This window comes from Miscanthus floridulus, chromosome 2, assembly GCF_019320115.1.
Source record: "Miscanthus floridulus cultivar M001 chromosome 2, ASM1932011v1, whole genome shotgun sequence".
Classification (NCBI taxonomy): domain Eukaryota; kingdom Viridiplantae; phylum Streptophyta; class Magnoliopsida; order Poales; family Poaceae; genus Miscanthus; species Miscanthus floridulus.
In genome coordinates this window covers 177051971-177073779 of record NC_089581.1, presented here as the reverse complement: position 1 = coordinate 177073779, position 21809 = coordinate 177051971, and the positions used below count along the sequence as shown (strand labels likewise).

General features: G+C 38.6%; 1 protein-coding gene across 1 annotated transcript; it reads left to right on the top strand.

Moving 5' to 3' along the window:
* Positions 1–849: 849 nt before the first annotated feature.
* Positions 850–21275, top strand: LOC136535849 (uncharacterized). Its single transcript, XM_066528271.1, is given in 53 exon segments — positions 850–1056; positions 1660–1960; positions 2046–2271; positions 2547–2880; positions 2968–3081; positions 3151–3279; positions 3354–3530; positions 3721–3912; positions 4101–4238; positions 4392–4511; positions 4624–4868; positions 5388–5491; positions 7526–7620; positions 7717–7953; positions 8199–8396; positions 8546–8642; positions 8737–8834; positions 8916–9061; positions 9141–9249; positions 9331–9477; positions 9701–9748; positions 9879–10007; positions 10096–10335; positions 10413–10559; positions 10643–10728; positions 10812–10917; positions 10989–11084; positions 11215–11367; positions 12640–12819; positions 12915–13040; positions 13042–13151; positions 13246–13372; positions 13446–13565; positions 13899–13943; positions 14121–14198; positions 14310–14348; positions 14350–14427; positions 15006–15132; positions 16012–16112; positions 16199–16327; positions 16447–16515; positions 16972–17118; positions 17193–17330; positions 17872–17919; positions 18016–18162; positions 18238–18299; positions 18906–19059; positions 19149–19340; positions 19422–19526; positions 19631–19762; positions 20296–20544; positions 20763–20864; positions 20944–21275. Coding segments are annotated over 53 exon segments (7254 nt in total). The 5' UTR covers positions 850–957; the 3' UTR covers positions 21082–21275.
* The last annotated feature ends 534 nt before the right edge of the window (positions 21276–21809 follow it).

Below are 21809 nucleotides of genomic sequence, written 5' to 3'. Positions count from 1 at the left end.
CCTCGTGTCTGTCTTGCGTCACCGTCTTGTTTATGGCTTGCGCATCTGTCTGCCGACAATCTACTACCTTGGACATACCCCTAAGTAGACTGCCGACCATATTTCATCGACAATGACTAAAAGAAATGAGCTAAACTTTAGCTCCATAAATCCAAAACAGGGCCTTAGCCTAAACACCTGGTCTGGACGAGGAGCGGTCTTGTCAGACTAGATCATGGACATAGACTAATTCTAATAGGAACGAGAGTTTATACTTACTAGCAAATAAAAAGACAATGAATTTATAGAAGACTCAAATAGTTTTAGTTCAGGCACCATAAGGTATTGTGTGATTTTAGGAAAACCATGAAATTGATTTCATAATTTTTGAGCTAAAATAAACTTAATATATTTTTTAAACATTAAATAAGATTTTAGTTTTCTTATTAATTGCATAAATTGTATAGAATAAATATAAAAGAATAATATAGTTATAGTCTGATTACCTCTTCCTAGATTCTTATTAATTGCATAAATTGTATAGGATAAATATAAAAGAATAATATAGTTATAGTCTGATTACCTCTTCCTAGACTATCAAAGAAATGCAATTTATCTTCTTGGTGGCTGATCTAGCGCTTGATGTCATATTATATTAGATAATAAAACCGCCATCCTCAACCGTCCAAAGTGCAAAATCAAACGATTTTAAAAATTGAAGAGCTAAAAATCTGAGATATAAATATAAATATAAGTAGATAAAAAAATCAGACTATTATTGTAAAAGTTGAGGGATGGAAACAACTTTTTTTTTTCCGTGTGTATATATACATGATGGTGGGCTGAGGTCCACCCTCACGCTGCAGATTTCCAATCTCCCATCTGCTTTGCGACGCTCTCACAGGAACTCGCTCGACCCCCAAACTCCTCTTGCCCTAGCGCTCCCCGACCCCGCCTCCGCCTCTCGCCGACGGCGAGATGATCCCCGTCAGCGCCGATGTCGCTGCGGAACTGCGCCTCCTGCTCGAATGCGCCACGGACTCCAACTTCGACTCCATTCGGCGCGAGCTTTGCCAGGTACCCATCAGTACTGCTGGACCCTCCCCGCTTCCTGCCAGCCTTACGTCCCCCTTCCCTTCGATTCGTCGCTTCCCAGTCTGGATCCGCGGGTTCCAGTGCGTTCTCGCCAATGCTACGTCGCTTGTCTCCTTGTGAGCGCGATCAATTCTACCCTAGGTTACGCTATGGTAGCGTTTAACGGTAAGATTGTCGATTCTGAGTTTAGACTTGGTTAGAGTTGCAGGCCACAAGTTCAGCGCCTAGCGACCTAGGTTGTTAACTTTTCATCCAATTGATTACTGCAAACAAGTGGGGTTTTGGGACTTATGGCCGCGCTTAAACTCTGTGTGAATAATTAAAACTCATTCGCTTCACTAGCTGTGCTAATGTGACTAATCTATCTCATTTCCTCAAGCACAGGGCTCTTGCTGACTTTTCATTGGCAATTTTAGTTCAAATTCTTGTTGAACCACCTACTGTAGTTTCGAAAAATAGACAGTTTACCTACTTGCTGGTTAAAATAAGTTTCTTCTTTGGCTTCGACCATATCTTAATTCTAATTACTGAATACTGAGTCTGCTCGATGTTTTCTAATTCAAGTTATTTCCCCCACCTTTTCAGTTAGTTGACAGTGGCCTGGATGGGTGCATTTTGGTGCTCCGAGTATGTCTGAATCAAGTGTTGCTGAATGCTGGGGAGGTCAAGAACCTCCAGTTGCAACAAAAGCTTTTATCTGATGTTTTCAGATATTGTTTGCATAAGACATGCTTCGCAACCAGTTTTTGCGAGGTGCTGACAACGATAGCCTTGACGGATGATTTTCTTGAAAGCTTGTCAAATCTGCTGGAACTCTCAGTTGCTGAGAAAGTTGGTGTTGGACTTGCGCTCTCAGATTATGAGGACTCAGAGATAAAGCAGAAAGGTAGACATTTCGGTGTGAGTCTAGTGATATCATATCTGCTACTCTTATTTTCAGATGGTCATTGACATTGCCTCTTTTGTTTCAGGGCAATTGTTTTCAATTGCTCAAATTGAAGAGCTGTGCACGAATCCTATCCAATCTGTATCCAATGATCAAATTCATGAAATCATCGTGTTTCTGCATCAGTCTGATGGCCTGTCGAAGCATATGGACACTTTAAATAATGTTATATCTCTACTAAAAGTCACAGAGAGGCCGTTTTTTGCACCTGTCCCAAATGGAGATTTTGGTAGACAACCAAACCCTTCAAGGTATTCAGTTTCTGACTAATCAAAATCTTATTGCCTGTTTGGATCCTCTCCTCTAAACTTTAGAGCTAAGTCTCCAAACAGGTGGTCTAAAGTTAGCTCTAAACTTTAACCCACCTCACATTAGAGCTTTAGAGCTCAAAACTGAGCTAAAGTGCTCTAAAATTTTTAGAGCTCTAAAGTTTAGAGGAGGGGATCCAAACAGGTCCTTAATATTTGTACTTCTTCGTTCCCATTTATTGACAAATGCTTTCCCCCCTCTTTTTTGTGCCATGTAGACATTTGGATATGTACTTTGGTAGCACAGATGATGATTTTGAGTCGCTTCTCTCTGAAATTGGGAAAGAAATAAGCATGGCTGACATTGTAGCCGAGTTGGGTTATGGATGTACTGTTGACAACACTCACTGTAAGGAAATACTTTCCATTGTTGAGCCTCTTGATGATGTCGCTGTATCTAAGTTGCTTGGGGCTGTTGTTGGCACTCATAGTGGTCTTGGAGAGGCCACATATGCAACATTTGTATCTGCTATTCGTAATAGCCACACGAATGACTCACCTCAGCTTACTAAATGGAACACAGATGTTCTAGTGGATTCAATCAATGAACTTGTAAGCTATTGACTTGCTTTTTCATTGGGTGTTCTTTTTTTTTTTTTTGCTTTGCACCCTTACACTCCATGTCTCTTTATCATGCAGGCCCCAAGTACAAACTGGGTGCGTGTAATGGAATATCTTGATCATGAGGGTTTCAATATACCTGATGAAACAGGCTTTTATCTATTGATATCTATATACGCACGTGCTTGCAAGGTATGTGTATAAACATTTTTATTTTTTGAAAATTAACTAGTTGGTTGATAAATTAATTGGATTATACAGGATCCATTTCCACTTCATGCTGTTTGTGGGTCATTGTGGAAAAACACAGAAGGCCAGGTATCGTTCTTAAAGCATGCGGTTTCTGCTCCACCTGATAAATTTACATTTGCACATTCTTCCAGGCACCTGGTAATTTTGACATCATCTGGCCTCACTCTTGATAAAACTCTATCCAATTCACACCTAACAGTTATATACTGTAGGCATTTCAGGATTTGGCAGGTCCTAGTCAAGGCAATCATGCTTGGTTCTGCCTTGACCTTCTAGAAGTTTTATGCCAACTAGCTGAAGTTGGGTACACTGCATCTGTACGATCAATGCTTGAGTATCCACTGGGACATTGCCCTGAACTGTTACTTGTTGGTCTTAGCCACATCAGTGTATGTATTTCTAGTCCCACCTAATGAGTTCGCCTCTAGTTTCATGACTTTAATAGTGTTAACGTTCACCTTGTCTTTTACTTTTTGGTGTTAGACTGCATCAATGTATGCATTTCTAGTCCCACATAATGAGTTGCCTCTAATTTCATTGATTTTAATAGTGCTATAAGTTCCCTTTGTCTCTTTGCAGACCGTGTATAATCTCCTCCAATATGAAGTACTGTCCTGCGTATTTCCTGCTGTACTGAAGGATCCAACAAAGCGCAATGTAGTGAATTATCTCTGGCATACAAACCCATACTTCACGCTTCGAGGTTTTGTTGATGCTCATAGTGATCCAGATTGTTTGCTAAGAATTGTTGATGTTTGTCATGACTTGAAGGTTTGTATAAGAAAAATACACTTTATTTTCTAAAATTGTATTGTATCAAAACTTATCCACATGCTTCTAATAACCATTTTTTTCATCTGTTTGTTATTGGGACTATGCTACAATATTATTTCAATGCTGTAACACTATTTTGTCAAATCAAATTTGTTTCACTCAACTTTTATTTCTACTTGAAACAGATTCTGTCTTCTGTCCTTGATTCTACTCCATTTGCATTTTCTATTAAATTGGCTGCTGCTGCCTTGAGGAAAGACTCTAGTCATCTTGAGAAATGGCTGACTGAAAAGTTATCTCTATATGGAAAAGGTTTTGTTGAGGTAATATGCATAATCTATTCTTGTAAGCTGCTACATTGTAGCTGACCTCTTCCACATCCATCATGTTGTTCAATTCGGCTAGCAAACTACCCATTTATTTCAATGCTCGATTATAAGGTTTATCTTGCCTAACTTAACTCTTTCTACTCTCAGGAATGTGTTAATTTCCTGAAAGCAACTATGAGCAACACAGATTATGTCTTAGAGGGTACGACACAACCTCAATCTATTGCCAAAAACATATATTGGGAGTCTTGTTATGTCTTCATAAAGGTCTGCATGGTTATTGTTTTTTTTTTAATTTTGCTCCCCCCCATTTTTTTGGTGGTGGGGGGGTAGGGTGGGTGGGGGAATCAGTATGGACTCATGTCATGGACATTTTCAGGTTCTCCAATCTCACTCGGGCCAGCTCTTGTCAGATGTAATACTGGATGAAATAAGGAAACTGTGTTCTCTGTATGAATCGAGGAATCCTAGCTCTGCTGTAAGAGAGCTTACTAGTTCAGAGGGAGGGTCAGATGACATTGAAGTAGAGGCTAATGCATATTTTCAACACATGTTCTCTGGACAGATAAGCGTTGATTCCATGATACAAATGCTTGGGCGCTTCAAAGAATCTACAGATAAGAGGTACAAATTTAAGCTATAACTGGAATTAATTTGGACTGATTTTTGTTGCTTTCTGACTCACCGTGTGGTTTGGACAATCACTTCACAACATACTTCAAAGACTTGTTGATGGAAATAGGTTTGGACCAGCTTATAAAATACTGAAGAAGATATACGCTCAACAAATTAATTAACCCGAGTGCTAAAATTACAGCCATGATCATTTCGTTGAAACTTAGCTTTTTTGTTTGTTGGTATTACGCTGTATATTCTATTTAAGGTATGCTTTATAGACATTATTCGTTCCAAATTGGGGCAGTACTGTGTTAGGATTGCATTTTTTTCGACATAAGCTTAGGATAATCTGGAAATTTCAATGCTTACTGCCAGTTCTTTTTGCCTTCAAAGTTGCTGCCTGACTAGTACTCTGTTCTGTTGTGCAATAACTTCTGTAGATCTGTGCGCTCCAGTAGAATTTTGCTTACACTAGTCTGTGCCCAGCTCTTAATAATTGTATTATTTGAATGCTTTTGTTGACAGGGAGGTATCAATTTTCAACTGTATGATCTCAAATCTTTTTGAAGAATATAAGTTCTTTCCCAAGTATCCTGATAAGCAGCTTAAGATAGCAGCTGTTCTGTTTGGTAAGCACATCTTTATTTTGATTGGCCTTCACAAGCCTTTTACTGTATATATATACACGCAGGGAACTGCGTAAAATTGCAATATGAAGAAGATGATTTGTTACAGCTAGTTTGCTAGATTGCATTCTGTTATGGTGTTGGTAAGGAGGTACTGAGGTAGGTAAGGTGGAGTAGGCGGAGTTTCCTTGGCTTCGCAGTCTATACCTGCCGGCAGGATCGGAGCGAGGTTTTACCCTGTGCGGCTCCCTATTTTGTTAGAGGAAGAAGAGACAGGGAATAGATTGATTCATTGCTTAATCTCGACTCCAGGTTGCTAAACGGTTTACATAGGCCTCTGGCCCAACAGCTCCTAAACTGAAGCCTAAATTGTCTCGATCAAATCTCACAAACCAAATCTCCTAATTGCTTATTTCCTTAATCGATAAACTAGGCTCGGCTGCAGGCCGGCGATCATGGTTGAACTAGCCACTTTCCTGGCCGGCTGGCGCCTTGGGCTTCTTCCCTCTCCGCGTGTACTGCTTGCCGCACATACAAATTAACGCTGTTTATTGTATGTAATTGTAACCTGATGTTACTTTTTTTCATGCACTCTTTTCAGTTCAATGACAGGTTATCTAAATTTAGTCTCTTACAAAATAATGCTCTTGGCTTATGATCCAGGGTGATAATTATTCTACTTGACGATCGTAGTATCTCCCATTCTATGAAATTCCAACTGAAATGAAGCTTCTATTTTCTTATTGTTTTCCAGTCTTTCATTTTCCGCAGTTTTGCTCTATGTTCATTTGTGCTACATTAAAACTGAAGTTAATCTTAGTCTGTCTAAAAAAGGAAGTCCAAGGATCAAACATGTCGTGCTGGAGTGATAGTCTGAACTGAAAGCATAAATGGCAGTTTCTTTCCTCTTGTGAGTGATTTTGGTATAGGCAAGATCAATGTTATCAAGTTGTCTAGTCAATCCTAGTCGCCATAGGACCGACCAAGCAACTATCTGTGATTAGTCGTCGACCAGGTCCTAGTTGTCCCCTAGTCGTCCTATATATATCAGGACTATTACCAAATATACTATTACCCTATTGACATGGGGGGAGGCAATAGAAAGAGATTTGAAAGCTTGGGATATACCTAGAGATCTATGTTTGAATAGGAGTACTTGGAAAGCAGCTTTTGAAGTGCCTGAACTGTGACTTGGGGCTCTTGGGGGGTTTAACTCTAGCCTACCCCAACTTGCTTGGGATTGAAAGGCTATGTTGTTGTTGTTGTATATACTAATATACTATATGTTCTAGAGTAGAAATCAAGCATGAAGATAACTCTAGGGTGGTGGCTGCATGTAGAGTTGCAAATTGGGCTATAAAACATGAGCTCAAGTGGCCTAGGCCATCCCAGATGCAGCTCATGTCCTTAGCTACACAGTAGTTCCATTGTGTTTCTGGTCGTCCGCCCCCCTATTCATCTGTCTAATCGTGATTAGTCTGACTAATCGGACGACCAGAAAACTAATCGGCCTAATTGAGTCGTAGTCCCTACTCGAGTCTAGGATACCAACTAGGGTTACTAATCGCAAGATAATTTTTGAGTCTATCTTTTGCTGCATCGACTCGAAAAATAAAATTCTTCATTTGCATCAGTTGTGATGATTCGTGAGGCCAAGAGCCTTATGTATCTTTGCTTTGGCTAAGGCTTGGTTATGATTTTGTCATTGGTAGTCTGTAATGTAGCCTACATACTTGCCAGTTATATGCCGAGTTTGAAGATGGCAACCATCCAGCCTATGGATTGATGCTGCTCCTTTTGTATGTGGGGGTGTGTTTGGTTTGATCCCTGGCTCAGGCAGCGCTGCCAGACGCAGGTGTCCTGAAATCAAATGCCTTGGAGTGTGGCCAGCTCCAATCCAAACAGGCCCTTCGGCCAGTGGTTCGGCTGATGTGCCATTTAGCTGATGGAATGAATTATTTCCATTTAGCTGATGGAATGAATTATTTTTTGTCTAAAAAATGTCTTTCTCTAATACAGTTCTATTCCTGAAAATAGGATCTCTTATTAAACATCAGCTTGTGGCTCACCTTGCGCTTGGAATTGCTCTACGTGGTGTCCTCGATGCCCTGCGCAAATCTGTTGATTCAAAGGTTTTCTAGGACCTCTGACATAGTGACATTCTTTACATCTCCAATTGTTCACTGATGCTTCAAACATGGAATGCTGATGGTGTTATTGGCTTGCAGATGTTTATGTTTGGTACAACAGCACTGGAGCAGTTTATGGATCGTGTCATAGAGTGGCCACAATACTGTAATCACATATTGCAGATCTCGCATCTTCGCGGAACACATTTTGAAATGGTTTCTGCTATTGAGAGAGCCCTAGCCAAAATCTCATCAAGTCAAAACGAGCCAAATGTTGGCAACCTGCTTTCTGCAGAGCAGCATGTTTCTGGTTCATCATCCATGGAAGGCATAGAGGTAACTTTATCACATAAACTTGAGGAAGGAGAACACATTTTGGTGGCAGGCTTTGAATTTGAACTGAATATATAATGGCTCTTGCAAATTGGTTTCCTTTTTGTTGCCAATTTAGGATTATGAGAGATTGCTACATGCTGACTGATTTGCTATGTTATCAACTGTCTCTTGAATGCAATGGTTGGATTTTCATGATTCCTTCTACATTTTTCTAAATGATATGGTGAATTACTGAATTTATGTAGGTGTCTGAATCATCATGGCTGATGGGTACTATCCCAAGTCAACTAGGAAGGCTTCTTTCTTCTTCTCCTTTGCAACATAGGCAGCAGGGTCTTCTTGGGGAGAGGTCTAAGGTTTCTATGAGTTCACTGAACAAGAGCATTGTATCCAGTCAGCCTCCCCTTGCTTCATCATCTGCTGATTTGACTATTAATCCAAAGGTATTAGGAATTTTTCATATGCATGCCTCCTAATTTCTGATAGCAAGACATTTCGATGTAGTGGCTGTTTCCATTTCTTTCTGGAATATCTGTATTTGAGATTCCTGTTTGCTTGTTCCCTTCACCTATATATATTCAATTCAATGCAGACAACTGCTCCACCCTCTTTACTAGCTTCACCTCATCAGTCTACCAGTGTGTCAATGAATGTGCATACTGGATTTCTGCGTCCTCGAAGTACCTCAGGTGGCTTGCTAGCTTAACACATTGATGATAGCATCAATTACTCAAGCCTTTTACCTTTAATTTACAGTTACACTGTTATGCCTGTCTTTTCTAGGATTGCCTAGGCAGCCTTCATATACTACTGGATTTGGGACTGCTTTAAATATAGAGACGCTTGTTGCTGCTGCGGAACAAAGAGATACACCAATTGAGGTTGGTTTTGTTTTTTGAGTTTGCTCTTTTGGGTTAATACATAACTCGTCCTGTGCTAATGGACTTCGTCTCTTAACCTAGACACCTCCACCTGAAGTTCAGGACAAAATTCTTTTTATGATCAACAATATATCCATCTCAAACATGGAAGCTAAGGCAAAGGAATTTAATGAGGTCATACAGGAACAGTATTATCCTTGGTTTGCACAATACATGGTCATGAAAAGGTATCATTCTGAATTTACTGGTTTCGTATAGATTTGTCTGACAATGCTGAGGTATACAAATCACTGCTCATCTTGACAGGGCAAGCATTGAACCAAATTTCCATGATCTGTATTTGAAGTTCTTTGATAAAGTAAACTCAAAATCCTTGAACAAGGAAATACTGAAAGCCACATATGAGAACTGCAAGGTTTTTGTTCACTCCAATTCGTCTGCCTTTTTTTATGTTTTTGCTAGCCATTTTGTTTAAACTTGGACACTTTTGCTGCAGGTCTTGTTAAGATCAGACCTTATCAAATCTAGTTCTGAGGAGCGCTCCTTGCTAAAAAACTTAGGCAGCTGGTTGGGAAAGTTCACCATCGGTAGGAACCAGGCACTAAGGGCTAAGGAGATTGACCCAAAATCTCTTATTGTGGAGGTACTGCTTCTCTGCATTAAACTCTAGTAGTTGGGAGTTCTGAAAGCTCCCTTAGGCCGTCTAGAGCCTTTATTTAGTATTGCTCTATATTATTTAATAAGATATTTCTGTTTCACCTGTGTTTTTTGTGGTAAATTATTTATGTGCTTCTTGAGGTGTGTACAATTCACTTAAATGGATTCAATTTGTCTGCCTATAATCTTTTGAGAATTTCTTTCTTCAGGCATACGAGAAAGGATTGATGATTGCGGTCATACCATTCACTTCAAAGGTGTCCATTCCTGCTATCTTTTTTGTAAAAGATTTCTCCAAAGATTATAATCCGATTAAAATAGCCCAAAGAAAATCCAATTAGTAACTTGGGCGCATATCATGAGTCATGACCATTGGCTGCTCTGCAGATTCTTGAACCTTGCCACTCAAGTATCGCATATCGTCCTCCAAATCCCTGGACCATGGGAATTCTAAGTCTACTTGCTGAAATTTATAATCTTCCAAACCTCAAGATGAATCTGAAATTTGATATCGAGGTTCTCAACATTTCCTTTTTTGATAGTTCCTTTATTGGCCTTGTATCTGCCCTAGCTACCCATGCTTACTGTTCTTTTGTGATTTTAGGTTCTATTTAAGAACCTTACTGTTGACATGAAGGATGTGAAACCAACTTCCCTGCTTAAAGATCGTCTGCGAGAAGTCGAGGGAAATCCGGATTTTTCAAATAAAGATGTTACTGCATCTCAAACCCCTGTGGTTGCAGAAGTCCCTTCAGGAACTATCCCATCACTAACTCATATGGAACGGCAGCCTGAGATCAATATCACATCCCGAGCTATGAGCCTTCCAAATATACTTAATCAGGTTGGCTTTGAACCTCTGTATCAATTATGATGTGGTACACTCTTCTGCCATTATAGTTGGAATATATTTTGTTGCAGTATGCTGCTCCTCTCCGTCTACCTACAAACAGCACGGTAGAAGATGACAAAGTTGCTCTGATGATGCCTGAGCAAGTGCCCTCGTTGACCCAGGTTTCGCCAGCACAAACACAATCACCATCACCATCTCCATTCTCTGTTAATCAGGTTAGCTTAATGTTTTAACTGCTGTTATTTATCTAAACAACTAGATTATGTTATATGATTTGTTTACCATTTGCGATATGTAGCTTATGGCGGCTATTCCACGTGATGAGATACGCTTCAAAATAAATCCAAAGCTTGGCTCCCTTGGTCCACAATTGCAGTATAGCAAGTATGCTTCCAAGTTTCTGAAAGGACTTTGTTATATTTCATTTGAACTTCTTTTGTTGCTGATAAATTAATTGGTTTATCTAGAATTATGGATTTGGCTCTGGATAAGGCTAACAGGGAGATAATACTCCCTGTTATTCAAAGAAGTGTGACAATAGCAAGCCGAACTACAAAAGAACTTATTCTGAAGGTTACTTTCTGACCTTGCTTTGGTTTAAGATGTTAGTGTGATGATATTGTTGACACTTATATTTCTTGAAGGATTATGCACTGGAGTCTGATAACAATACGATAACTCGATCTGCACATTTGATGGTTGCAACATTAGCTGGAAGTCTGGCACATGTTACTTGCAAGGTATTTCTGCTTGAGGCCTTTGAGACTATGTTGATGCAGTGCTATGCCTGCTTGTTGATTCTATTAGCCCCTAACATTTTGTATCTGTTGAAGACAACTGATAACTGTATTTCCTTTTTCTCTGCTATAGGAACCTCTTCGTGTCGCACTATATTCCAATCTTCGGAATCTCATTCAAAACCTTATGAGCGGCACTGAAACTATCGAGCAACTTATTCATATGCTAGTCAATGATAATTTGGATCTTGGCTGTGCCATCATTGAGGCTGTGGCAACACGTCAGGTAGCACCTTGACAATTCTAATTCTGCTGAGCTACGTATACCTTTTACTTCCCCTTAGGAGCATAAGGTTCAAAATCCTGGATTGTTCTTAAATTCCAACGGAGTTGTCAGTCTTCTGTAATTGCTTCAAGTCATTTAAGCTCAGACATCTAACAATGATTACTCATAAAGATAAACTATATTATGTTAAGGGGTAGTTCGGTACTACCACCGTCCTGAAATATAATGGATTTGAGTTTGTCGTAAGTCAAACTACATCAAGTTTGACCAAGTTCATGGAAAAGAGTATTAAGTATTATCGACATCGAGGAGATAAACTATAAAAATATATTTCATAAATGTACGGAGTATCTAATGATGTTCATCTAATATTGTAAATATTATTCTTCTCTATAAAATTGCCAAACTTAGGATAGTTTGACCTAGGGCAACTCAAAATCCATTATATTTCAGTATGGATGTAGTACTTATTATTAACGACAATTTCTGTCTGATCACCATTAATCATGGAGATCTGGACCTAGTATCATTTAGCCAAGCATGTGCTTTTCATTAGAGAGGGCAATGGATTAGCATTCCATGTCGAAAGTCGGGACCCTAGAATTAAAACCTCGCGTTCACAACTTAACATTTTAGTGAAATTGATTAAAATTTGTTGGAGATGATTCAGTACAATTGTGCACTACTTTGTGCGGTGTGACTAGATGTGTATGAGGGTTTCATGTCGAAAGTCGGAGTGTCGGACTCGGACCCTAACTAAAAACCTTAAATTTTTATTGAAATTGATTGATTTGTTTTTGGAGATGACTTAATACGATTGCTCACTACTTTGTGTAGATCAGTGTGAATAGATATATACGTGGGCCCCACGTTGAAAGTCATACCCTAATTTTTTTTTTATTTTAGCGAATTTAACTGAAGTTTATTCGAGATTTGCTTAGTACGATTGCTCATGACGGCAGATCGGTATGACTAGATATATGTTTGGGTCCCATGTCATAAACTTAAAACCTGCCTTTAAAGGCCGGTCTACCTCTCAAGTAGTCAAGTCCACATTTTGAGTCAATTTTCAATGGATTTTGGATTTTGTTGGATTGAATGATTATGGACATCCAAATCCAAATAGATCCTATCCAAGTGCATCCAAAGCAACTAGAGTCCATTTGGACTTCGTATTATCCAAATTCACTACCACCTCTACTTTGATAATGGATAAGTGGCTGATGCTCTTTTTCTTTCCCCTGATCCTCATGACTAACATGCTTTTGTCAGGCTGTTGAATTGATTGATGTAGAAATAGCACAATCATTTTCACAAAGGAAACAAAGAGAGGCCGGTGGTCCTGCATATCATGATACCTTTGCTTATGCTCAAGGGCCGTTTGCTCGTTTACCTGAAGCACTACGTCCTAAGCCTGGGCATTTATCTACTTCCCAACAAAGAGTGTATGAGGTATAGCTGCAAAACATAAACTTCTGAATTGAAATTATGCATGTTGTTTCTGTATTGGACACATGACTATCTGCATCCAACTCTGTTCTTTTCAGGACTTTGTTCATGTGTGGAATCCCCATAGTCAAAATGTCAGTACTACAGGTTCTGGTCTGTCTGGTGGTGCGACTGCCTCGAGCACTCTTGGTGTACCTCGAGCTTACAGTCCAAATTCAGCACCAGGTATCCTCAAGTAATTCATCAACTATTCATATGAGTGGACTAACATCTATAACTCAGCCAACGGAACTGGGGTCTGATGAATCAGTTACTGGTATCGCACAATTTTCGAGGTACACATGCTTTGGCTATCTTTTACGTGATGTGTGGTTCTTTTTTTTTTCTGTTGCTTGTTTTGGACCGATTAATATCTTGTGTCTTCCATAGTAATCCTGCCCAAGTTGGAGCAAGCGAGTCTTCTGTCTTACTTGGTGGAACCATTGGTGCTGCATCTACATTTTCTCCATTGGCATCTAACGACCTTCCTGTCAGTGCAACGACTGTCACAATCAATGTAATATTTCCTGTTGACCTCATGACTATGTTGCCATATATTATTTTCTAAGACCTTTCTAACCTTCTGCCAGGAAATAAGTGCTATGGTGCCACCTCTATCAACATCTGCTGCCGATCGCCTGGGATCTATTTTACCTGAACCTTTGGATACTGGGGATGCTTTGGAGAGATACCAACAGGTTGCCCAAAAGGTACTGATATTTTGGTTCGTGCTTGTCACCAAGATCCTTTTGGGCTTGTTTTTATTAAATATAATATAATGGGAATTACTAAATTGAAATGAACATGCCTTTGCTTTTATATCCTTACACTTTACTGACTGAAGCCTTCTATTTGATGGTTCCTAAGTTAAAGATCAGATGTTCTCGTCCTGTGAAATATGCCTACAATCATTTGGTATCCTATTTTATTTATGAGTTGGTTCAACCAGTTTTTTTTTTTTCTGCTTTGCCAATCTACTATGAATGGTTTTGTTTTCTTTGGTAACCTATTGATAGACTAATATGTGTATTCTTTCCCTACAGCTGGAAGCATTGATTGTTAATGATGGCAAAGATGTGGAAATTCAGGTCAGACAGTGCTTTGTTTATACTGCTCCAGTACATCAATATTTCTTGTAGGATTCAAGGCCTATTTGCTTAGCAAAATGTGGCATGCTATTGTGTTCTGCTTCATATGTGTATTTTTTGCAAATAGGTCACATTTTCTTCTTATCTGATGATACCTAATGTAATGTTTGTGTTCAGTCTGTTATTGCGGAAGTTCCTGATATCTTACGTAAGTGTGTTAGCCGGGATGAGGCTGCATTAGCAGTAGCACAAAAGGTAATTGATCTATTTGATTAGGAATATACGCATTTCTCAGTTGTTTGTTCTTTGTAACTTACTGTTTTGACTGTTTTAACAGCAAGCTTATTTTGGTGCATTATGTCCCAGGTTTTCAAAAGTTTGTACGATAACACATCAAATAGTACTTACAGTCTCCTGGCTTCTGGCAACCTTAGTTGCAATACGAGATGTCTGCAAGCTTGTTGTCAAAGAGCTAACAAGTTGGGTATGTTTCATTGTTTTATTTAACCTTTGTATTCCATGTTTTCTGCTTTATTGTGATATAGTTGTTAACGGTGATTTTTTTTTTACGTTGAGACAAGTTGAGTTACTTAATTATGTTTTGATTTTGTGTCATTCCATTTCCATTTTATATTTTTATATTGTACATACATTCTATGGCTGAGATTGTTGAAATTTGATAGTTCATAGGTTTCTTTTTATTGGAGTGAAGCTTTAGGTTTTTTGGGTCTTCTTTGACACTAAAGTAAAATTTTGTTTGAGTATTGCTTCTGTATGTTTAATGTCAATTAGCATTAATTGCGTGAACAGCACATCAACAATATAAAACACAAGCACCAAATATTAACCTGTGAGCTATGATTTGGTGTGAGGTCTTAATAGGGAACTCTTACTCTATAGTCTATACCTTTTTGTTTCAATTATAGTACTATTTCATTTCCCTTTTTGATGAAGTTGATTACCTTGATGTCGCCCTGGTTTGGTTCTTCCTTTTCATAGTTCATCATGAGGGATTTGAAAGCGAACTAATTTCCTTTATTTGTTATTATCCTTTTTGTTCAGGTAATATATTCAGATGAAGATAAGAAGTTTAACATTGAAATCATTTTCGGCCTTATTCGTTCCGAGTTGCTGAATCTTGGGGAGTACAATGTTCATTTGGCAAAGCTAATTGATGGGGGAAGAAATAGTATGTTGAGATACAAAATATTTACTTTCATTTTTATTTATTCTTATTTTATACTTGTGCACATTTATCACCAAAAGCTACTGGATGGTCTCAAAGTTCATTGGTGATATCTGTTGCTACATGTATACCCGGATTATATAACCTAGTAAATTGTAGTGACAAACCAATTGAGATAGATGCATCATGCTTTTAGGAGGATGTAGGTATGCCTCTTGAAATCCTGTAGCATAAACTCCTAACTCATCAAATTTTGAGCAGAAGGAGCATAAGATGCTGAATTCAACGTTCAAGTTGGATCTTTTACAATTTAGTTAGCACAATGTGTCAGTATTATAGTTTTGTACAGGGAAAATTGGCTTGAAAGTGTGATACTACACATGGAAGTGGATTTCTCCTTTCTTGCAATTGAACTAAATGATTTATGTGCATCTTACACTATAAGAGTGATAAGGTGCACATGCAAATAAATCAATATCTTGTACGTTTTTTTTTTTTTGTGGGGGGGGGGGGGGGGGGGGGGGGGGGTGCTGGGCAGTTCCTCATCCATTAAGGCATTAACAAAGCAACAAAAATGCATGAATGTTCAGCAGGGAAAAAACGACCTAGAGAACAGGACAGGAAGAAACATATTGGGTGCTTTCACATGTGTGCGCCAAAAAAAAATTTAGGCCTAGCATCAATTGCCCACTGGATTAGTGCAAGTCTTAGACGGTGATCCCTGTTTAATCTTCTGGACTGGCGTAATTGTTCCACGTTTTTGTTCCTGTAAATCAGAGAGCTTCATGGACTGGATTATTTTGTACTATTCTTCATTTTTAAATGAGATTGTTATTGTTTTTCAGTTAGTTGGATTTACCTGCTTTCTTTTGTCCTACTCAGAGGTAGCAACGGAATTTGCAATGTCTCTTGTCCAAACATTGATTACTCAAGATTCTGTTGGCGTCTCAGAGCTTTACAATGTTGTTGATGCACTGTCGAAGGTATGTATAATTCTGGACATGATCTTTATTTTCTTCTAGTATTTATCCAAGGACCAGGTTCAACAGTAGGAAATGTTGGTTTGCAGCTTGCAAGGAGACCAGGTTCACCTGAATCGTTGCAACAATTGATCGAAATTGCAAGGAATAATGTGAGCACCACTACTGGTTTTGTTGTTGGGAAGGATGAAAAGGTGAAACTGCCAAAGGATAAAAAGGTTTATGATCTGATCTAAAAATATCATTTGCCTTCACATCTATAAATATTCTTTGATATCTCCTGTCCTCAAAATGTCTGCCCTGTTTATTCTATTGATTGCTCTTACTCAATTTGTAGGTTCTAGCTACCCGGGCAAACATAGAGGAAAGCACTGCTAATGAAATTACACTAGTTGATTCAAATCAGGTTCGGTTGACATGCTGAAACTTCTTATTCAGTTTTATGTCATGAATCCTACAGATTTACAGAACCTTAGTTTGATTTTCATAACCTATTCTCTTCATTTTTAATTAGATGTTTTGGTTCTGTTTCTGTTTTCTTTTGATTCCATTTTTCAATTTTTTGGGTATGGAATCAGAATTCCTTAGTGTACTCAAGAGTTTTTTGTTTGGTTTAATTAGCAACATTTTTGTTTGTATCTTGTTTGTTCCCTTTTCCACTCAGAATTTCCTGTCATGATTGCGGTGATGTGGTCACATATTAGCATGTTAGTTCAACCAGGGGATAAGTCGGTTGTATAGGTCTTCCATTGGTGGTGTTACCTGTATTTTATTGCGGTTCTTGCTCAAGCCATTCTCACAACTATACCTTGAATCTATTTGCTAGACTGTTAATTAATCTGTTAAATTGTTTGATGTACAGGTGGCAGTCCTGTTTTCTGAGTGGTGTCAGATGTGTAATCATGTAAGTGCTAGTGATGCGGCATACAGTCGTTTTGTCACACAGTTGCAGCATGATGGTCTGCTGAAGGGAGATGATATCTCTGAACACTTCTTTCGTATTCTCACGGTGACGAATCTACCTTTGTACCAGATTATGCAGTACACTTTGGCATACTCAGATACTTATTTTGAATCATTCAGGAACTTGCTGTTACACACTCTCTAGTCTCCGAGCAAATCATTGCTCCTGGTGGATCATCTCAGCAATCACCACAGCAACCTCACATTTCATATTTCTCCATTGATTCATATGCAAAGCTTGTGGTTATGGTTCTCAAGGTACCTATAGGATTTTCCACATGTATTAAATGTGACTTTTAGACTACAGTTTTTCAGTGTTGAGTTCATTATAGTCATGCATCATAACTGTTTAAAATTGAGTAAAATGTATTTTGGCTGTAAGTGTTGTTTTGCATGAGAACCGGGCCTTTGGGTATCTGAGGTTATCAGAAAGTGACTAGTCATGTTGGATCAAACTGCAGAGTTTGATCCCTGCATTCTGTTATGTTTAGTTCTATTTTATTTTTCTGCTATCGAGGTTTGTGTTGTGCAGAATGATTGATGTACTATAGTGTCAAATCTGTTCTGTTCTATTTAGCTGCATTATCATGGTACTTGAGTAACATTTGAGCTATTAGCTGAGCTGGGTATCATTGGAGTTATATCTGGTAGGGATCTTTATATTGCCTAATTAATTCCATTTTTCTCTAGAAGGGCAATTCCATATTCTCCTTGAGTTATTGACAAATGGTAATACCAACTAAGATTGATAAAACTCACTTCGAGTGTTATTAATTCCTTGCTTGTTGTTTGTATTCAGTACTCTTCAGTGGAGATAACGCCAAATAAAGCCAGTATACTTTCCAAGGTTCGTTTTTACAAATTGGTTATGGCTTTGGAACCTACTCAGTATACATGTATTGATAGTTCATAAAACAAGTATTTTCCAACTTGTCTTGTCCAGATTCTATCTGTTACAGTGAGAACCATTCAGAAAGATGCTGAGGAAAAGAAAGCTTCATTTAATCCTCGGCCATACTTTCGATTGTTTATAAATTGGCTCTATGACCTTACTACTACCGATGGCCACCATGATGGTTCTAATTTTCAGGTACGCATGTTAGCTATGTATTGTTTAATACTTTTATTGTGACATCTGTAATATAGCAATATTGATTGGTGACAGGTTTTGACTGCATTTGCAAATGCATTCCACATGCTACAACCCTCGAGAGTTCCTGCCTGGAGGTCTGTCCATCACTTTTGGTCTACTTTGTCAATTTTACCTTTCTATTCTATGTTGATGTGTTCAATTATTGTGTCACGTGATGTTTAAAAGCATGTGTATGCAAGTCCTGGTGATTATGCTTAACTATAAGCTTTACATTACTATACATACACTTAGTTGTCATCCATAACATGTGTTACATTGAAGCAGTAATGTCCTGGTGGCCCAATAAAATATTTGTTGTACGAACTGACCTTACATCATTTAATCTGGATTGGGATCATAATGTGAGCTCACAGAACTAGGACTTCTTTTTTCTCTCCTGTTTATGGAGTTCCAACCCTCAATTCTTGCTACTCACACTGCTCAGGTGATGGGAGCAGAAATTAGTTCACCTAGGCAGCTTAACGTTCAAACTCCAAACTTGGAACTGTTCTTTTTTGCACCATTAAGTCAAACTGATTCTTCTTTCCCTCTACTTGGTGTTTGCTTTTACACTAGGCATACAAGTACCTGCTTCTTGTCATTGCTGCTTTATTATCGACTAAAACTATTTTGAACCTTTTTTGAACACATGCTATGTTCGCTATTCTGCATTATCTGATTAAAACTATCCTCTTCTGTAGCTTTGCTTGGCTTGAGCTGGTGAGTCACAGGAGCTTCATGCCAAAACTGCTGATGTGCAATTCACAGAAAGGTTGGCCGTTTTTTCAGCGGCTGCTTGTTGCTCTTTTCAAATTCATGGAACCATATTTGAGAAATGCTGAACTCCCAGAGGCAGTAAGTTTTGTATTATTTTGTAATCATTACTAACCTGATTCAAGGAATACTTCTTAATTTTTGTATCGTATCTACCTTTTTTTTTGTAGGTGGACCTTTTATACAAAGGAACTATGAGAGTTCTGCTTGTACTACTGCATGACTTTCCTGAATTTCTTTGTGATTATCACTTCAGTTTCTGTGATGTGATTCCTTCAAGTTGCATTCAAATGCGCAATGTCATTCTTAGTGCTTTTCCACGTAACATGAGACTGCCAGACCCTTCTACTCCTAATCTAAAGGTACATGCCATCTGTGGAGCGGTGCTTTCTCTGTCCTGATACCAATTGGGCATATTTAAGTCGTTTTTTCTTGTTTTACAGATTGATTTGTTGGCTGAAATTTCAATAGCACCACGAATCATGTCGGATGTTGATGGTGCCCTCAAATCAAAGCAGTTGAAGACTGAGGTTGATGAATATCTCAAGGTCAAACAATTTTTCTTGTTATTATCCTTTGTATGAATTTGGACTGCTATCGACTGCTATTCATGGGCTGATATGCATGCTGTTCTCACTTTGGTATCACACAGAGGCCGGAAGGCTCTTCCTTTCTAAGTGACCTGAAGCAAAAATTGCTGCTGCCTCAGAATGAAGCAACTGTTGCCGGGACACGCTACAACGTGCCTCTGATCAATTCACTTGTTCTTTATGTTGGCATCCAAGTGAGTTTTCCCCCAGTCAGTTTTCTCATTAAAAAGAAAACACATTATGCAAAAGTATGCACTGAAGAACCAAAGGATGAAAGTTATGCTGTTACATCACCTTAAGCATCCTCTGAATTATTATTTTCATCATGTTATTATCATTCGCACTCATGATGCACCACACCCCACTTCAGTAATTACGAGGCCACAATCCCATGAGTTCCTGCAGAAGAATCCAAAATTGCCCTACCTGATCTTCGTTTGCTCTTTGAGAAAGATCCAAACTTGCATTAGGCTTTGATTGCCTGATCAAAGCATCTCTCCGTCCAGCTAGTATATTTGAATGTCTCTAATTAGCTTTAGCAAAAGTCCTTGTATCTTACAGCATATAGATGGCAGAACCTATAATCTGTTCTGTTTCTTCGCCATAAATTGCATTAATGATGCAGTGTATTTTGGTTTAATTTGTTTGTGTTTTGTTCTTTAGTTATTTTTTTTTTCTAAAAAAATATGGTTTGCATCTCTAACCTCGTACTTGAATCAATATATAGGCTGTGCAACAACTGCAACTGAACAAGGCTAATGCATCGGCATCAGTACAGCAGATTAACCATATGCCTCCGATGGACATTTTCCAGATTGAAACAGCTACCGAGATGTTCAGAAATCTTATAACAAGTTTGGATACAGAGGGCCGCTACCTTCTGTTGAATGCAATTGCTAACCAACTGCGCTATCCCAATAGCCATACGCACTACTTCTCCTTCATCATTCTGTATCTATTTGCCGAGGCTACCCAGGTATTGCGAGATGTTACTTGTACGATTACATGTGCCACCTTGCTTTCTTGGGTTCATGTTGTATGTGGTGCATCCCTCTGTAACGAATCTCCGCACGCATCTTCACATCCCCTTATTCATTTTTTGGAGGCCGCTAGTGTTTGCCATATTGTATATGCTTGCTATTTGTATAGATTCTATGACATACCCTCTAATGTCCATGCTATGTGATTGAGCAGGAAATTATCCAGGAGCAAATAACGAGGGTTCTTCTGGAGCGTCTCATAGTGAACCGCCCCCATCCTTGGGGGTTACTTATTACTTTCATTGAATTGATAAAGGTACGTGACATGCTTTGTTTCGTGTGATTAATTAAAATATCGCAAACACTCGAGCACTAATGTACCTTTCTTGTGTTAGAATCCGCGTTACAACTTTTGGAACCGGTCTTTTACACACTGTGCACCTGAGATTGAGAAACTGTTCGAGTCGGTGGCAAGGTCCTGCGGTGCAAAAGCTGTAGACGAAGGAATCAGTGTGCAGGATGGCAGTCACTAAAGTTATTTGCTTTGTTAAAGTGTTGTTTTTGTACTATTTCTTCTATCTGGCACTGTAAATTTTTGCGTGCTGCCCTATCTGTGCTTGTACAGATCGTCTGTATATATAGTAAATAAAGCTGGAAAATTATAGTGCGTCATGTCAACTATTTGGCGTTCCAGGTGCAATATTTTCTGTGGATTGGTTGACCTTTTCATTCAAGTCTATCAGAATGGTAGATGGTGCAACGATTGCTACCAAATGTTTGTCAAGAAAATCATCCATCAAGGCAGGCCTCTGAACACTCACTCTCGATCCCTCATTGTGTTGTGTGCTGAATTCATATTGATTTCCGCTTGGCCTAACACCCCCACCTCTTAGAACGGAATATTCCAATATCAGTCTGTACTTGTCTACCTTTTAAAATTGCACACCAAATAAGATATTATTTGGAAATTGCAGCAGAGTATTGTAAATTGTGGGCTATAACATTTAACAGAGCTTTATAAGGTGATTGATTTGTGGAATGATGTAGTCAATCATATTCCACTTCTTAATTCTTTGTTTTTGTGAAGTGTAATAAGTTGATGTATCACCACTTCATACTTTAGGCTTATAATTAGTATTAGAGCACCTCCAAGGGTTTTCAATAAAGCCTTTCAATTCAGGATTTTTGGTAAAAATGAAAAAAGAACATCTTTAACAGCTTCCAATCCCACTACTAATTTTTTTGCGCTTGAAAAAAATAG